Consider the following 17,812-nt stretch of genomic DNA (forward strand, 5'->3'; position numbering starts at 1 on the left):
AACATGACACCACTAATGCCATTTATTGGCTGCAGCAGATCCGCGCAGTAGACAGGAAAGTCACCGCTGCAGTCTGAAAACAAAACCTGCCGGGGACGACAGTTTGGTGGTGCTGAAATGGAGGGGGGTTTGGGAGGTGAGATTTTATAATTTTATGAGCATCTCTGCCCGCTTTATGAATAAAAAAAAAAAATTAAAAAAAAGTTTTCAAGCCATTTTTCTGAGCAGAACTTTCCTTTGACCTACAGCAGGCGCAGTCACCCAGTACTGACACCTGCAGAGGATCCTGACGTCACATAAGGCGCTTACTGCGTCTGTCTTGATATCCCCTGCGCTGCCGGAGGTTGCTCCTAATTCGTGACGAGGTGCAGAGATTAGGTGCTTCCTCTGAAAGTCCATGCGCTGAACAAGAAATCTACCACAGCTCAGAGATGCCGCAGATTTCTGGCTTCATTTGCACCAAAAACTGGTGTAAATCCAGAAAAGTGTTGAGGACAGTAAAGTGGCAGAGGCCACAATTTTTTTAAAAGTATTTTTCTGTCACCAAGGAGATGATAAATCCCCCCCATAGTCTCTTATATACAAACCCAGGGAAAGCTTTGTGATCCTGGCATCTATACAGGGGTCTTCATGATGCGCAATTACTCCGAATTCCCAGCTGACCCCCAAACAATAGTGCCAAGGTCAACCTTGGCGGTAACTATGGATGCCACTTAGAGGGCTTGTGAATACTGTAACCGTAGAAGCAAGGTCACAGTATAGCATCCATATAAATAGCACGGCTTTCAGTCATACAGAAATACCATTAACCCTTCACAGGACAGCATGTAGCCTTTAAGAGGCCGCCCTTGAATTGTCCCATCTAAAAAACAGTTAGGCCTCTTCCACACGAGCGATACAGATTGTGTCAGGATCTGTTCAGGATAAAAAAACTGATGGTTTAGCTCATAAGTTCAGGTCCGTGTGTGCATTTTCTCCGGGCGGATTGTATCCGTTTTTCTCACAAGCCCCATTCACTTCTATGAAGCCAGGGCTGCGTGAAAGAAAAAAAAAAAAAGCACAATATAGAACATGCTGCAATTCTTCCTCAACGTATAGATTATGCATGAAAATGTACATAGACCCACTGAACTGAATGGGTTAGGATTCAGTCTGGATGCCAAGTGTTCTCTACACCCTCGTATCCGGATAGAAAACTCGCTCCTTGGTTACTGCAGCGCTGCTCCCACTCCGGTGGATGCTGCAGGTGTGAAAACAGCTGATCACAGACGTTATGAGGGTTGGACCCTCACCAATCAGACGTTGATAAACTATCCCAAAGCTAAGTCATCAATAAATCCCAGAAACCCCCTATAAAAGGGGTCGTCTCACTTCAGTAAGTGGCATTTATCATGTAGAGAAAGTTAATACAAACCACTTACTAATGTATTGTGATTGTCCATATTGCTTCCTTTGCTGGTTGGATTCATTTTTCCATCACATTATACACTGCTCGTTTCCATGGTTATGACCATCCTGCAATCCAGCAGTGGTGGTCGTGCTTGCACACTATAGGAAAAAGCACTAGTCTATGTACAGTACCACGGCCCGGTCACCAGAAAGGTAGACGCTTTTTCCTATATTGTACAAGCACGACCACCACTGCTGGATTGCAGGGTGGTCTGTAACCATGGAAACGAGCAGTGTATAATGTGATGGAAAAATTAATCCAACCAGCAAAGGAAGCAATATGGACAATCACAATACATTAGTAAGTGCCTTGTATTAACTTCCTCTACATGATAAATGCCACTTACTAAAGTGAGACAACCTCTTAAACTAATTTCCTCAATTATGGAGCAGGTAAACCATTTCAATAATTAAAAACCTAATTTTAAGCCTCGTCTGGATCCACCTGGGAACATAGCCCAAAAAACACTCAGAAGAGAATCCTTCTGGATCAACTTAGCTTAGGTCCCGTCTAGATATGAGCGAACTTCTGTTTTCAAATTCGGCGTACAAGGTTTGGGTTCTCTAAGAATTCCGTTATGGATTTGGCCACCATGGACCATAACTTGTGGTCCGTGGTAGCGAAATCCATAACGGAATTCTTAGATATCACGAACCTTGTACGCCAAACTTGAGAACAGAAGTTCTCTCAACACTAGTCTCGTCTTTCTACAGCCTGGTTAGTGGAACTGTCCCGTGAATATCGGAAACCCGACACATGAGAAGATAAATCGGGCTGGTCCTAGAGGGGTTCAGTCACTCTAAACCGCAACACAGTCCAAAGGATCTGGAAACTGGTGGTGGTCCCAGACTCGGCCTATAGGAAGGAGTTTCTGATCTGATCACATTTTCGGCTGCACTCTCCCTTTATAATTGCATACATGTTTCTCATTTAAAACTCATTCGTTACCGCTCTTCATATAATCAAACTTGCATAATCGTGGACAACGGCGCCAGCTTGTAAGCTTCCAATTCACATGGATGAGGAATTCTGACACTGTATATTCTTACCTATATCCACTGACAGATAATAGTAATAATTCTAGTTTCCGTTTGGCACAGTTTATCCAGTGCAGGATAACGCTGCTCCATTCTGAATACACATCCCATAGCCAGTGCTGACAGATTGGATTTCGGCTGTCATTAAAAATGGATGGACTTCATTTATTAGAAGTTGGGAAGCACGAGGCAGATAATCAGGTCAACACCAGACGGAGCCGAGCGCTGCAAGCAGAACAGGAGACGGCTCAGCGCTGCACAAGCTCCGCCGCACCGCAATATCTGCTACAGTCCCCTTTCCAAAAGGCTTGGAAATGTGAGGCCTCAGTCATATACGAAGCAAAAGCCTGCATGGTACGCTTAACCCCTTAGTGACCACCCATCCGTGTTTTTACGGCGGTCACTAAGGGGCCTTAGGCTGGGCTGCCGCTTTTTTATAGGGGCAAAGCAAGCTGAATTCTCTGCATAAGCACCGCCAGTCACAGGCGAAGGGGGCGCAGTTACCGTGACAAAATAATAGCGCGCTCAGGGGATAAAAGAATGTTTTTTTTCCTGCTTTTACCACATCTGACTGCAGGAAGAAAATCATTAGAAACACACTGCCGGCTACTTGAAGGTACTGAGTCTGCCGGCGGTTTGGGTGGTTTGTCGCTGACAGGTTCTATCTGTATCGCACCACCTGCTGTTTGCTCTTCCTCTTATTTCTGCGTCCACCTCAATAACATCCGTGAGGTGGCCGCACATGCTCAGTTCTATTCTGCAACTGCCGCCAGTATTTACTGTTAGAAGCTGTGACCGTTAGGCCCATGCACACGACCGTATTTTTGTTCTGTATCCAATCTGCATTTTTTGCGGCTGGATTGCAGACCCACTCATTTCAATGTCTGTTCTGCGGCCCCGCAAAAAAGATAGAACCTATCCTTGTCTTTAAAATGGACAAGAATTGGATAAGACGACATTTCTTCAGACAATGGTGGCATGCACACAGCCGATATCAGTGTTCTGAGGAGCTGTGGTTTGCAGACCACAAAACGCATGGTTGTGTGTATGGGACCTTACGTGGCGAGAACTGCGGACCTTACGTGGCGAGACTATGAAGAGAGCAGCAATAGAAAGGACACCCCCTGAGCTGCGATATGAAGAGAGCAGCAATAGAAAGGACACACCCCCTGAGCTGCGATATGAAGAGAGCAGCAATGGAAAGGACACACCCCCTGAGCTGCGATATGAAGAGAGCAGCAATAGAAAGGACACACCCCCTGAGCTGCGATATGAAGAGAGCAGCAATAGAAAGGACACACCCCCTGAGCTGCGATATGAAGAGAGCAGCAATGGAAAGGACACACCCCCTGAGCTGCGATATGAAGAGAGCAGCAATAGAAAGGACACACCCCCGAGCTGCGATATGAAGAAAGCAGCAATAGAAAGGGCACCCCCCCGAGCTGCGATATGAAGAGAGCAGCAATAGAAAGGACACACCCCCTGAGCTGCGATATGAAGAGAGCAGCAATAGAAAGGGCACACCCCCTGAGCTGCGATATGAAGAGAGCAGCAATAGAAAGGGCACACCCCCTGAGCTGCGATATGAAGAAAGCAGCAATAGAAAGGGCACACCCCCTGAGCTGTGAAATAAGAGAGCTGAAGTACAAAGGTCACACCCCATCCTGAAAAAAATCTAGCAGAGCAATTGGAGCAATGAATGGGGAGATCTCTGGATCCATACGAGGTACAAAGCTGGTTCTAGCTTTGTTAGAAAGACGTTGTCATGTAGAATAATCTCTGTAATTCCTTTAATCCAGCATAGATTGCACCCATTAGGCGCCAGATTTCTGAAATGGCCTAAAGGCAACAGTCACACTAACGGTAATAGTCCTTTAATCCCACATCCAATAGTCAAGTATTTCCTTCGGACAAGGAGTTTGGAATCCTTAGCAATTCTAAGATTTCCTTCTTATAATTGAAGACCATGTTTCTGGAGATTTCCAATAAAAATACATCAACTTGGATCCATCCGCCATCTGCTCATAGACTCCCCTGACAGCAGGGTCCGCAGAGATGACAGGGAGTGGTGGCTGACCTCACGCCCCTCCCTCAGCATAGCCTGGAGACACCAGTGATGTCACTAATCCCTCAGGTGAGCTCCGCACAAACCACAAACTCTTCAACCAGGTTTTCCCGGGCAACAATCAGCAACACTGCGCGTGACTACTGCCGGGGCCAGATGGACAATGTGGGCTGTCACAGCCTTGGGATAAACCCTGCTCATTCATGAGAATCCTACAGCTCCAACCTCACCCCCACTGCGGACACCAGGTTTGTGGGGGGGGGGGGTTCATAAAAACTGTGAATGTGCCAAAAAATAAATAAAAGAAAACAACAACAACTCCTATCAGCTATAGGTGGTGCAGAACTCGCAAGTGAACAAGATATAGGAGGAAGCCCAAAGGTCCATCTGCCACATAAGAAGCCAGCGGTATTTGGGTATCTTCACACATGAAGTAAACATGGCAGATTTTTTTGCCTTTTTTTTTTGCAGTTCAAGCAAAGTGGATGGGATTTTAGGAAATACCAAGCACAGCGCCCTACACTGTATAGTGGCTGTGCTTGGTATTGCAGCTCAGCCCCATTCACTTCTATGGGGCTGAACTGCAACCAGGCCATGTGACCGATGAATGTGACGCCACATGGCCTCTGTGAGCGGCGGCTTCTTCTAACAGCTGATCGGCAGGGGTCCCAGGTGTCGGACCCCGTCGACCTAATCTACCCAAACGATAGGTCGTCAATATAAATTACCGGAGAACCCCTTTAAATAGGCCTGAGCTGCAGATAGGCCGCGTGACCAATGAACGTGATGTCACTGGCCTATGAAGAGGCCGAATTACTTGCCGTAGTCTCTTCATACAGCTGATCAGCGGAGGTGACGGGAGTCGGACCCCCCACTCATCTGATATCGATGTCCTATCCCGAGAGGGTCATCGATGTTCTACTCCTGGAACACCCCTTTAAATGTTAAAAATACAATCACCACCAATCCTCTACTATTACATATTACAGAGCTCTAGGTCCTCCACATCCGATTCCGTCTAATCATAAAATTCTCTATGCTTCTATATGACACTGGCGGTATATGGCGGTACAGAAAGACCCCATAGGCTTCTATGGGTGAGCACTATGGATCAGTACAATCCAGAACTTATATTGGGTCTACATACGGCCATCCTCGTTCCTACAGAGAACTTCTGCGCCCCTCTCTGTAAGAATTCAGGGGACTTTCTCCTCTCCTAGACTTTTTGTCCCCCTCCTTCTTATTGAAATCTATGGGAAAGTGCAGGATCTTTTACTAATTTGCTTTGCATAGGAGCATGAATGGCCGCATGGATTTCCACTGGATCTCTCTCTGATGCCGCCATATACCTGACCTCACAAGTCACGGAGTACTGTCAGGGGTTACTGTCCTTCCCAAATACACCTGTAAGACAAAGCACTGTCGGCGACCAGAGAGCCATCTACAGGAGCGCAATACCTGCGCAGCTGCCAAACCGAACTCCTCGCTCTGCTGCCATTGGGGCTCTCATAGAGCAGGTCACCCCCCCCCCCCCCCCCCCCCCATCGGAGGCTCGTGTACATACACTGCGGCGTGAGTCACTGTATTCTATGGCTGCAGGCATGTCCCGAAGTTCCTACTTCTATTACTGGAGTGGGTTCCTTAGCGAGCAGGTTAATAATAGAAATAGAAAAATTGGTCCTGTGTGTCTTTTACTCTCTAAAAAAAAATCCCATAGAAACAGGTTTTTTTTCTTCATACCAAATGTGTTTTTTGTAGTTTTTTTCTAAATTTATCTTAAAGGGGTTTTGTACTCTAGGGGAGGGGTGGTTGGCACACCCCACCTCCTGGGCAGACTTGGCAAGGGAAGTATACTTACCCGCTTCCCGGCTGCTGCTGCTCCGCTCGAGTCCCTGAATGTAAACTTCTGTGTCAATGCCTCTGCAGCCAATTGATGGCCACAGCGGTGACCTGCTCCCCTTCCGTCAAATGGTCACAAGGAAGCAGATCATCGCTGTGGCCAGCAATTGGCGGCGGCGGCAGCGTCGTCATCAAAACGGAAGAAAACATTGAGGGACCCGAGTGGAGCAGCGGAGGCCGGAGGTGTACTTCCCTTTGCAGGTCTGCCAACCACACAAACAAATGTGCACAACCCCTTTAACAAACATTTTTCCTATAAGGAAGGGGATGTCAAAACGCCAGAAAACATTGCCGAAAGGTTATATGCTAAAGATCCGTAAAAATGGCCACCAAATTAACAAAAATGGCAATAGCAAAAAAACAAAAACATCCGGATCTGGTGATTTCACAAGAAAAAAAAAACCTCACCAAAACCGCAGATTCCCCACTAAAACCGCCATTACAAAACTACGTGTGAACACAATCTCATCATGTTCGTCTAGCATTTATACTATGCCAGGAAAAGATGCCAGCGTACACACTAAACGTACGACCAAGCTGAATCATTCCCTCTAATTTTAGGGGATTGGTCTTTATGCAATTCTCTAACACACAAGTCTAAATGGTGGATATTTTAAATGGCGTAAACCATAGATATGCTGTAAGTGTGTGACGGGTGGGTTTCAAAATAACCTCTGACCCCCGAGAAGAGGGGAGCCTGGTCTCCGCTCACAACTGAGAGCACGCCTGGCTGTTTCCATGACTTTGCAGGGGTCAGAAAGCGACCCGTATAAAAGGGAGTAAATTATCGTGACTAATGCTGTGTGTATTTCTGGACTACTACTCCCCTCGTCCTGCATTATCAGGGCAGACTTTGATGTTTGACGTTCAGCGGGTGAACCTTGCCTGGCGAGAGCTCGGCCGGTAATTGCAGTCATTTCTGCGGCGCTGATCGATCCTGTATCAGCAGGTACACGACGAGCAATTATTAAAGTGGAGCACCGCCTCTGAAACTGCTTAAAAAAAAATAAAAGTAGGGAGCTGCAAAAACAGCAATAACCTAAGCAACGATACAATAGATTTCCTTTCATCGGCCCGTTCCTCTGCCGTCCGGCATCCACTGACTGTTTCCAATAAGAACCTCATCTTCGAGGATTGATATTTATGCAATTGCCTGGTACATGTTTTTAAGTGGTTCCAGAAGTGGAATCAGCCCTTATATACCGCATGCAGAGTACAGGACGGGACGAGACACCGACTTCAGCACGACGATCACCTTCCAGCCAGGGGCAGGTCAAAGGTCGCTGACCTCCCCAACTGCAGCTCCATTCTATAGCTGGCCAACGCTACTTTCTAGCAGGGACCTTAAAATAAAAAATTCCACGACCCATTATTCCCTGTCATCCTGTCCACCACAGAGGCCCACACGTGCATGCATGTAGGGAATTACTTAACCCTTATAATGCCAAAAAGGAAGCAGCTTAACCTCAGGCAAATACTCTGACCCCCCGTGCACAGATCTCCATGCACGTTACTCTTCATTTCTGCCCAAATCCACACAAAAAAAAATAAAAAATGCATGTGTTATTTGTGGTTTTTGTTGCAGATTTGCCACGGATCTCATCCCTGCATTGCACGGGCAAAATCCGCTCACACAAAAAAAAAATGAATTGGTCAACTTCTGCACGGAAAAAAAGCAGAGTGTACACGACATGTGTCTAATCACATTAACTCTTACAATACGGATTAGTTCAGTTTTTTCCGCGCAGGTACAATGCGTTTTGATGCACTTTTTACCTGCGTGATAAAAACCTGAAGGTTTACAAACAACATCTCCCAGCAACCATTAGTGAATAGCGCATCGCGTCCGGATTACATCTGTTTTTCACTGCAGCGTGAAAAACGCAGAATATAGAACTTACTGTGATTCTCACGCGGCAGAACTGATGCGTGAAAAAACACTCACGTACAGAGAACCATTGAAATAAATGGGTCCGGAATCATTGCGGGAGCTATGCGTTCTTCACGCCACACATTGCACCCGCGCGAAAAACTCGTGTGAAAGCGGCCTTTAGGCTGAAGTTTTTCTGCCCGAGAATCCACGCAGAAAAACTGTGCATAATCCATAATGTGTGCAGGTAGCCTAAGGGCTCTTTCACACCTGCGTTCTTTTCTTCCGGCATAGAGTTCCGTCGTCGGGGCTCTATGCCGGAAGAATCCTGATCAGTTTTATCCTAATGCATTCTGAATGGAGTGAAATCCGTTCAGGATGCATCAGGATGTCTTCAGTTCCGGACCGGAACGTTTTTTGGCCGGAGAAAATACCGCAGCATGCTGCGCTTTTTGCTCCGGCCAAAAATCCTGAAGACTTGCCGCAAGGCCGGATCCGGGATCAATGCCCATTGAAAGGCATTGATCCGGACCCGGCCTTAAGCTAAACGTCGTTTCGGCGCATTGCCGGAGCCGACATTTAGCTTTTTCAGAGTGGTTACCATGGCTGCCGGGACGCTAAAGTCCTGACAGCCATGGTAAGTGTAGCGGGGAGCGGGGAAGCAGTATATTTACAGTCCGTGCGGCTCCCCGGGCGCTCCAGAGTGACGTCAGGGCGCCCCAAGCGCATGGATCATGTGATCGCATGGATCACGTCATCCATGCGCATGGGGCGCTCTGACGTCATTCTGGAGCGCCCCGGGAGCCGCACGGACGGTAAGTATACTGCTCCCCCGCTCCCCACTACTACTATGGCAACCAGGACTTTAATAGCGTCCTGGGTGCCATAGTAACACTGAAAGCATTTGGAAGACGGTTCCGTCTTCCAAATGCTTTCAGTACACTTGCGTTGTTACGGATCCGGCAGGCGTCTCCGGCAACGGAAGTGCATGCCGGATCCCAACAACGCAAGTGTGAAAGAGGCCTTAGGGTCCAACTGAGTGTTACCAATTGGGGGGGGGGGTCCCTACCCAGTTTGACACTGGCAGCACTGACTGGAGAGTGGCAGACTGTGCAGCAACACTCCCCCAACTGGTAACACCCCTCTGGACCTTTAGTCATAAACTTCTAGCAGAAACAATAGAGGAATGGCACAACACAGAGTCCTAAGAATTCAAGCTCTAGAGTGCTCATTTCATGTGGACTATAATTAGTTAGTGGAGGAGCGCTCCGGGGGAAACCACATTTAGTTCCCCTGCAAAACACAGAGGGGGTCATATGTCAAAGTCCGGCCTAGTCTTTTGACATCCCCCGCGAGGTCGTAGTTTACAGCAAGGTGCAGGCCTCGTCATAAATCAGGCGCATCCTCCAGCCGTCCCTGCGCCAGAATGAAATCTACATCACCACCTAGCTGGAGCAGATTTCTGCCAGATAGCCCTGTACCCACCCCGCCTACATCTTGGCACACACTGGGGGTTTGTTACTTTTTTTTTTTTTTACTACCAGTTTTTGGGTATGCCAAATGACACCCCATTACCCTGTCTGACTACCACGATAGATCAAGATGGGGAAAACATGCCAACACCCACATTGGCATCCTGGCTGGTATTACAGGAAAACTTGCCAAAGGCCAGTATTCGGGTGGCACCGTCATACCTAGGGGTGCAGGGTGAGGTGACATATGGCCCATTTTCTAGGGCACCATATACATTTTTGGAGTAAGATCAGCCTCATGGAACACAGCTTCAGCTGAAACTAATGGAGCACAGATCAAGCATGCTAGGAAAAGACTGAGGGGCACTTACCCAGGCAGGTAGGTCGGCAGAGCTGATGTGGTGCTTGACCACCTTCTCCTCCTCCTCCAGGAACGCCAGCGCCCGGGACAGACGGGAACTTTTATTCCCTTTATTCTTCTTGAACCACAGAAGGAAGACCAGGGCGATGAGCAGCCAGCTGAAGCTCAGCCCGAAGTAGCCCAGCACGTAGACGGGGAAGATCAGCACGAAAGTCTTGGCGAACTGGTAGAAGAGTCCTGCGACATCCACACTGATCATGCCGGGCTCCTCGGCGGGCACAGGCGGGGGCCCCCCGGGGCTCTCAGTCCCCTGCTGCGCGCCCTCGTCCTGGGTCATCCCGTCACTGGTGTTTACGTCTGCTAGGAACTCCTGCCAATGTCTCCGCTCCGCCCGCCCCGCGCCCGCCACAGGCTTCCTCTGCTGAGCTGTCCTCCCCGGCCACTGCCATGCACATCCACTGCAGACCTGGCGCCCCACAGCTCCTGTGTCACTCACTCCCCGCTCAGCCCCGCCCCCTGGCCGGCCACAGGATGTGTGTGCAAAGGAGGAGTTGTTGTTTTTTTTTTTTTTGTTTTTTTTTTAATCAATCAGCTTTATTCAAACAGATATGGCGAGAGCAAAAGAGATCACGTCACTTTCATGGGTTGCCATTTGTATGTTGACCGGGTTTATTAACCCTTTGAAGACCAAGACAGGACCCGGCCATTTTTCACCTTAACGCTTTCAAGACCAAGCTAGTTTTCACCATAAGGGTCAAGCCACATTTAGCAAATCTGACCAGTGTCACTTTATGTGGTAATAACTCTGGAAGGCTTTTACTTATATAAGCGATACTGAGATTGTTTTCTCGTGACACATTGTACTTCATGTTAGTGGTAAATTTGAGTCAATATGTTTCACCTTTATTTATAAAAAATTCCAAAATTTACTGAAAATTTGGAAAAATTCTCAATTTTCTAAATTTGAATTTCTCTGGTTCTCTGACAGACAGTAGTAACTTACAAAATAGTTATTACTTTACATTCCCCATACGTCTACTTCATGTTTGTACCACTTTGTAAATGTTATATTTTTTTTTTTGGGACGTTAGAAGGCTTAGGACTCTTTCACACTTGCGTTGTTCTTTTCCGGCATAAAGTTCCGTCGTCGGGGCTCTATGCCGGAAAAATCCTGATCAGTTTTATCCTAATGCATTCTGAATGGAGAGAAATCCGTTCAGGATGCATCAGGATGTCTTCAGTTCTGGAACGGAACGTTTTTTGGCCGGAGAAAATACTGCAGCATGCTGCGCTTTTTGCCCTGGCCAAAAATCCTGAACACTTGCCGCAATGCCGGATCCGGAATTAATGCCAATTGAAAGGGGGAGCAGTATACTTACCGTCCGTGCGGCTCCCGGGGCGCTTCAGAGTGACGTCAGGGCACCCCACGCGCATGGATCACGTGATCGCATGGATCATGTCATCCATGCGCATGGGGCGCTCTGACGTCATTCTGGAGCGCCCCGGGAGCCGCACGGACTGTAAGTATACCGCTCCCCACTACTACTATGGCAGCCAGGACTTTAATAGCGTCCTGGCTGCCATAGTAACACTGAACGCATTTTGAAGACGGATCCGTCTTTAAATGCTTTCAGTTCACTTGCGGTGTTACGGATCCGGCGGGCACTTCCGGCAAATGGAGTACACGGCGGATCCGGACAACGCAAGTGTGAAAGAGGCCTTAATAGTTTGAACATTTCCAAAACCCACTTTTTAAGGACCAGTTCATGTCTGAAGTCACTTTGTGAGGCTTATATAATAGAAACCACCCAAAAATGACCCTATTTTAGAAACTACACCCCTCAAGGTATTCAAAACAAATTTTACAAACGTTGTTAACCCTTTAAGTGTTCCACCAGAATTAAGGGAAAATGGAGGTGAATTTTCTACATTTCACTTTTTTTGCAGATTTTTCCATTTAGATCCATTTCTCCTGCAATTCAGCATGGGTTAACAGCAAAATAAACCTTAATATTTGTTACCCTGATTCTTAAAGGGGTTGTCCGGGACCAAATGTTTTTTTTTAAAAACACGTTTACTCACAATGCACATCTAAGTAAAGGCCTCCATACATTTTCAGCTATTTTTGCCACTTCTATGTGGCTCCAACGGTCCCCCACTCATTGTTTATATATCTGTTTATCTTTACCTGACTTCCGGCTGCACTGTCCTGTGGGTCCTGGGGCAGCGCAGCATCAGGTGGTTACAGCTGTCTCTCTGCTCCGCTGTAACTCCGCCCCCTCATCAATATTCACTTCAATTCATTCATAAGCTCACCGGATTGGAGGGGCGGGGCTTAGCTGGTTAAGGGGCGGGGCTTAGCGGGATGCCGGCCAGCCGCTGTAACTCCGCCCCCTCATCAATATTCACCTCAATTCATTCAGAAGCTCACCGGACTGGAGGGGCGGGGCTTAACGGATTAAGGGGCGGGGCTTAGCGGGATGTCGGCCAGCCGCTGTAACTCCGCCCCCTCATCAATATTCACCTCGATTCATTTGCTGCCAGTGACGTCACCGGGCTCCCTGAGCAGCGGAAGAGGAAGCTTTGCTTGCCTGCAAGGGACCCGGTACGTCACTGAGGAGAAGAAAACAGTAACTTCCGGCCATGAATTTCAAAGATGAAAATGGGGCTGCAGAAATCTGTGACAAAGGTACTACCTGCTTGTATGTAATGTGTATGCCACACTTGTACTATTAGAGCAATGTCCCCAATCCCGGACAACCCCTTTAAGTTTACAGAAACACCCCATATGTGGTCATAAAGTGCTATACAGGGGCACAGCGGGGCTCAGAATGAGAGGAACACCGTGTGGCTTTTGGAAGGCAGATTTCGCTGGAATAATTTTCAGGCATCATGTCGCATTTGAAGACACCCTGAGGCACCCCAACAGTGAAAGAACCCCCAAAGTGACCCTATTATGGAAAATACACCCCCAAGAAATTTTTCAAGGGTTGCACTGAGCACTTTGGCCCAATAGCCGTTTCATAGAATTTAGAAAGACTTGGCAGTGAAAATGAAAAATTTCATATTTTACAAGAATATCTCGCTTTAGGCCCAAATTTGTCATTTTAACAAGGTGTATCAGGAGAAAATGCACCCCATAATCTGTTACCCATTTTCTTCTGAGTACGTCAACACCCCATATGTGGTTGTAAAGTGCTGTGCACACAGCGGGGCTCAGGATGGGAGGAACACCGTGTGGCTTTTGGAAGGCAGATTTTGCTGGAATAATTTTCAGGCACCATGTCGCATTTGAAGACACTCTGAGGCACCCCAACAGTGAAAACCGCAAAATCGAGGCTCTAGGGGTGCCAGAACATAAAAGGAAATTGAAGAATTGCCTCATTTAATAAAATGACACCTTTCAATGTATTCATCTAGGGGTATAATGGGAATTTTTAAGGTTTTTATCTTATTTTTTTTGGGGGGTGCTATTATTGGATTGCCAAATGGAAAAATGCTCAACTAAAAATGTCTTGCCATGGATTAATTAAGAAATTAGTGAAATGGACTTAATGGATATCAGTGGAGGTGTGATAAATTTGAAAGCACTCTCCAATGCAGAGGCCCGGTTTAGAGGGGTAGTGTCACCACCAGACATCTGAGAAGCTCTGACAGACGTCCTTCAGAACCTCCTCCTTGAGGTTCCTTTTGTTTTGCTTTCATTTTCTCATCTCGTTAGCCTCTCTCAGCTGTCATGTAGTTGCACTGATTGCATCCCTTTAAATCCCTTCCCATACTGCATCACTTTGCGGTTTATACAACTTCCTGGAGTATATGCATGCTGGATGCTACTACTGAGTCTTCTACATATAAGTTTTGTTTATTCATTTGTATTTTCCTGTTTGCTGGATCCCAGGAGACCCTGACTCCCTCCGTATCAAGTGTAGGGAGCCGGTGGTCGTGTCCCCTCACTATTATAGGGTGTTCAGGGGTTATTCAGTCGAGGTACGAGGATATGCGATCTTCTACCATTGAGAATTTTGCATAGGCTGAGCAGTTTAGGGAGAGAGCCAGGTCTGTTGCAGGGCTATCCCTTTGGTTCTTTAGTTTTGGATCCAGTCAGCCGGATCTTCCTTTTGTGTCTTCTAGTTTGCTATACACCTTCCGTGACAGGTAGGTCTGATAGTAGTGAATGGTGTCTTTCCTAATCCCTTTAACCGAGCAAACTCGACACTTTTTTTGGGGTCGCCTTTTTTTTCTGTGGGGGGAAGTACTCCAGGGAAATGCTGCCCACGTATTATTCTTGATACCCCAGAAGCACTGCTGGATGAAAAACTGCCCTCTCCTTCCTGAACGCCAAAAATCAATTTATTTTTTATTTTTTCCTGAAATTCCAAGAAGGTCCCCCCATGACCAGCTGTTCTGTGGAGGACAAAGGCATTATATAGTGACACTTGGGTTAGGTACACAGCTAATTTTTTGTACCACACCTTAGATTTTCTTAAGGCACTGTAGGGCTGTAGTACCTGGTCTCAAAGATCCACTCCACCCATGAAATTGTTGTAATCCTGGATACACACAGGCTTGATGTTCTGCTCTGTGGTTCCTCGGGCTGGGACTGGGGTGGACTAATCTGCATGGATGGTAGTCAACACAAGAACATCCCGTTTGTCCTTGTATTTAGGCAACATCAAATTTTCTGAGCAAACAGCCCTGCTTTCCCCACGACGCACTGTCTGATCTATAAAGGATTTAGGGAGCCCTTTTTGATTTCTTCTAATTGTGCCACATGTGCCTATGCCTCTGGCAGCAAGGCACTTCAGGAGAGGGACACTATTGTAAAAGTTGTCCAAATACAGATGGTATCCGTGGTCCAGCAGGGGGTGGACTAAATCCCATACTATCTTTCCACTTATACCCAGAACCGGGGGACAATCGGGTGGCACAATTTTGGAATCTTTTCCCTCGTAAATACGAAAGCGCAGTGTATACCCACATACACTTTCACAGGCCTTATACAACTTCACACCATACCTAGCCCTTTTATTGGGCAGGTACTGGCGGAAATGTAATCGGCCTTTGAAGTGGACCAATGATTCATCCACTGAGAGACATTTTTGGGGGGTATATACTTGACCAAATTTGGAATTGTAGTGGTCAACCACTGGCCTAATTTTAAAGAGTCTGTCATAACTTGGGTCGCTTGGGGGTTGGCATTCATTATTATTGCTGAAGTGTAGGAATCTTAGAAGAGCTTCGAAACGGGCCGGGGCATGGCAAGACAGTGAAGAGGGGTGTGATATAAAATATCTTTGTTCTAATATGAATGTATTGTTGTTTTTTTTATAATACCCATGCTTAGGAGAAGTCCCCAAAACCTTTGTATTTCAGTCGTGTTAGTAGGGGTCCATTTGCGGGGCCTTGAGCGATAACTGTCTGGATGGGAGGCAATAAATTGCTCTGCATATATATTTGTTTGTTCCACCAAGTTAATTAGGTCATCAGTGAAGAATAATTTGAAAAAATTAATTTCACTGAAACCTGTTGTATCTACATTGATGCCTGGAGTGGATGTAAATTCAGGCACCTGGGGCACATAGTTATCTGCGGGGATCCATGAAGAGTCACATGTACGGGGCTGCGACTGCGCACTACCCCTAGGACGCCTACGAGGGGGTTCATCATTAGATGAATCATCTGAGGAAGATGAAACTAAAAATGTCACTTCATCTCCACTGTTGGAGTCAGTGTCCTCAAAAAGTACGGCATATGCCTCTTCGGCAGTGAAAAGCCGTTTAGTTATTTTAAACTGTAAACTAACGTAGATTTTTTTTGTCTTTTTAAAAAAAAAAAGAACAGCAGACTAAAATACTGTATATCCTTTAGGATAGGATAAAAACTCCCAGAGTCACTTGGAAATTATTGACAGGTGTCACAGGTAGCACAGATGGCTGGCGATGAGCCAGGGGTCTAGTATGGGGCACAGAGTAGTGCCAATATCCTTACTGGGGCAGAAAAGGGGTTAATTAATGTATTATTTTACAGTATTAGGTGGCACAAAGCCACATGGGGCATAAGAGACATATTTTACAGAATGGTGCCACTCAAGCACAGAACACGAGTATATACACACAGGAGGATGGCACACCTATTGACGGTTATTTAAAAAAAAAATGTATGTAACTTGGGAGTGTGTGACAGGTGACTTGAGGGACAGAAAGGCTAGTGTGACAGGTGTCTTTATTGAATGGACAAACTGTAGTCACAGGTGTGACCGTACATGTCACATCGCGGGTCCTTAAGGGGTTCATTTTGCAAATCTGACTTTCACTTTATGTGTTTATAACTTTGGGATGCTTTTATTTATCCGAGCAATTCTGAGATTGTTTTCTCGTGACATCTCGTATTTGATGTTAGGGGTAAATTTGGGTCGATAAGTTTTACCTTTATATTATAAAAAATTCCAAATTTACAGAAAATTTTGAAAATAAATAATTTTCTAAATTTGAAGTTCTACGCATTAAAGGCAGATAGTGATACATCATTAAATAGTTTTTACTTAAGATTCCCTATATGTCTACTTTATGTTGGCATCATTTTGAAAATTACATTTTATTTTTTTAGGACGTTAGAAGGCTTAAGAATTTAAGAAGCAATTTTTCAAATTTTCTATAAAATTTTCAAAACCGACTTTTTCAAGGACGAATTCAGTTCTGAAGTCACTTTGATGTCCTTACATAATTGAAACCATCTATAAATGACCCCATTTCAGAAACTACACTCTACAAATTACTTAAAACTGGTTATACAAACTATGTTAACCCTTTAGGTGTTCCACAAGAACTAAAGGAAAATGGAGGTGAAATTAAAAAAAATTCAATTTTTGTACAGATTTTTTTATTTAAATCCAATTTTTCCTATAACATAGCAAGGGTTAGCAGAAAAACAAACCTCAATTTTTATTATCCTGATTCTGCAGTTTACAGAAACACCCTGTGACAAACTGCCATTTGCCACTGGGCATTGTAGAGGACTGATGGCTAGCCTCCTGCCCTACGACTATGGCCCCGGGACATATTACCCTTCAAGAACAGAACTATGCCGCATGTCTGGACTGTTCTTAGGACCGAACGCGGTCAGCGGTGTATACTAAAGAATCTATGGAACTGTTTTGGGCAGGAAATTGTGCTTGCGGTCCGTCATAAAGGACTTCACTTAACTTTTGATCTGCTGGAGGGATTTGTGTGATTTTTGGGAGTGTTTATGTTTGATGTATGCAGAGTTTAAATATGTAATTTTAATGGAGATGGAATGTATGGTTTTAAAGTTACAGTGTATGTTTAAAAACTGTATTTTTACTGTCTGTGATAGTTATGTTAATCCATAATTATATCCCAGACAGAAGGGAGGATTTTGTGTATTCGGGTGGGGATTCCTCTCCTATTGTTCCCACATGTGTATTGGTGATCTCCCTTTGTCCTGGGAGATAATTGAATTGCACTTCGGGTGTCTCCAGGCAGAGAGGAGGAAACCATGATGCATTGTGGGGACCTGCATAAATACGGGCGGGTAGCCCTCAATAAAGGTTCAGTTCAGTTCATGTTTTTCTAACCCTTCAAAACGCAGCCTTGTCTCGTTATTGGAAGGAATTGCTGTATCACGCTGGGGATTGCTAT

At 45.9% G+C, this 17,812-nt stretch overlaps 1 protein-coding gene across 3 annotated transcripts in view; it reads right to left on the bottom strand.

Moving 5' to 3' along the window:
- The window catches only part of ESYT2 (extended synaptotagmin 2), a 126,032-nt gene extending 115,371 nt beyond the window's left edge, over positions 1-10,661 (bottom strand). For all 3 annotated transcript variants that reach the window (XM_040434198.1, XM_040434197.1, XM_040434196.1), the window contains exon 1: positions 10,165-10,661. In XM_040434198.1, coding sequence (XP_040290132.1) covers positions 10,165-10,491 — 327 coding nt within the window. In that variant the 5' untranslated portion in view covers positions 10,492-10,661. The remainder of the gene's footprint in view (positions 1-10,164) is intronic.
- Positions 10,662-17,812: the final 7,151 nt, after the last annotated feature.

Source organism: Bufo bufo, chromosome 5 (genome assembly GCF_905171765.1).
Source record: "Bufo bufo chromosome 5, aBufBuf1.1, whole genome shotgun sequence".
In the NCBI taxonomy this organism is placed as follows: Eukaryota; Metazoa; Chordata; class Amphibia; order Anura; family Bufonidae; genus Bufo; species Bufo bufo.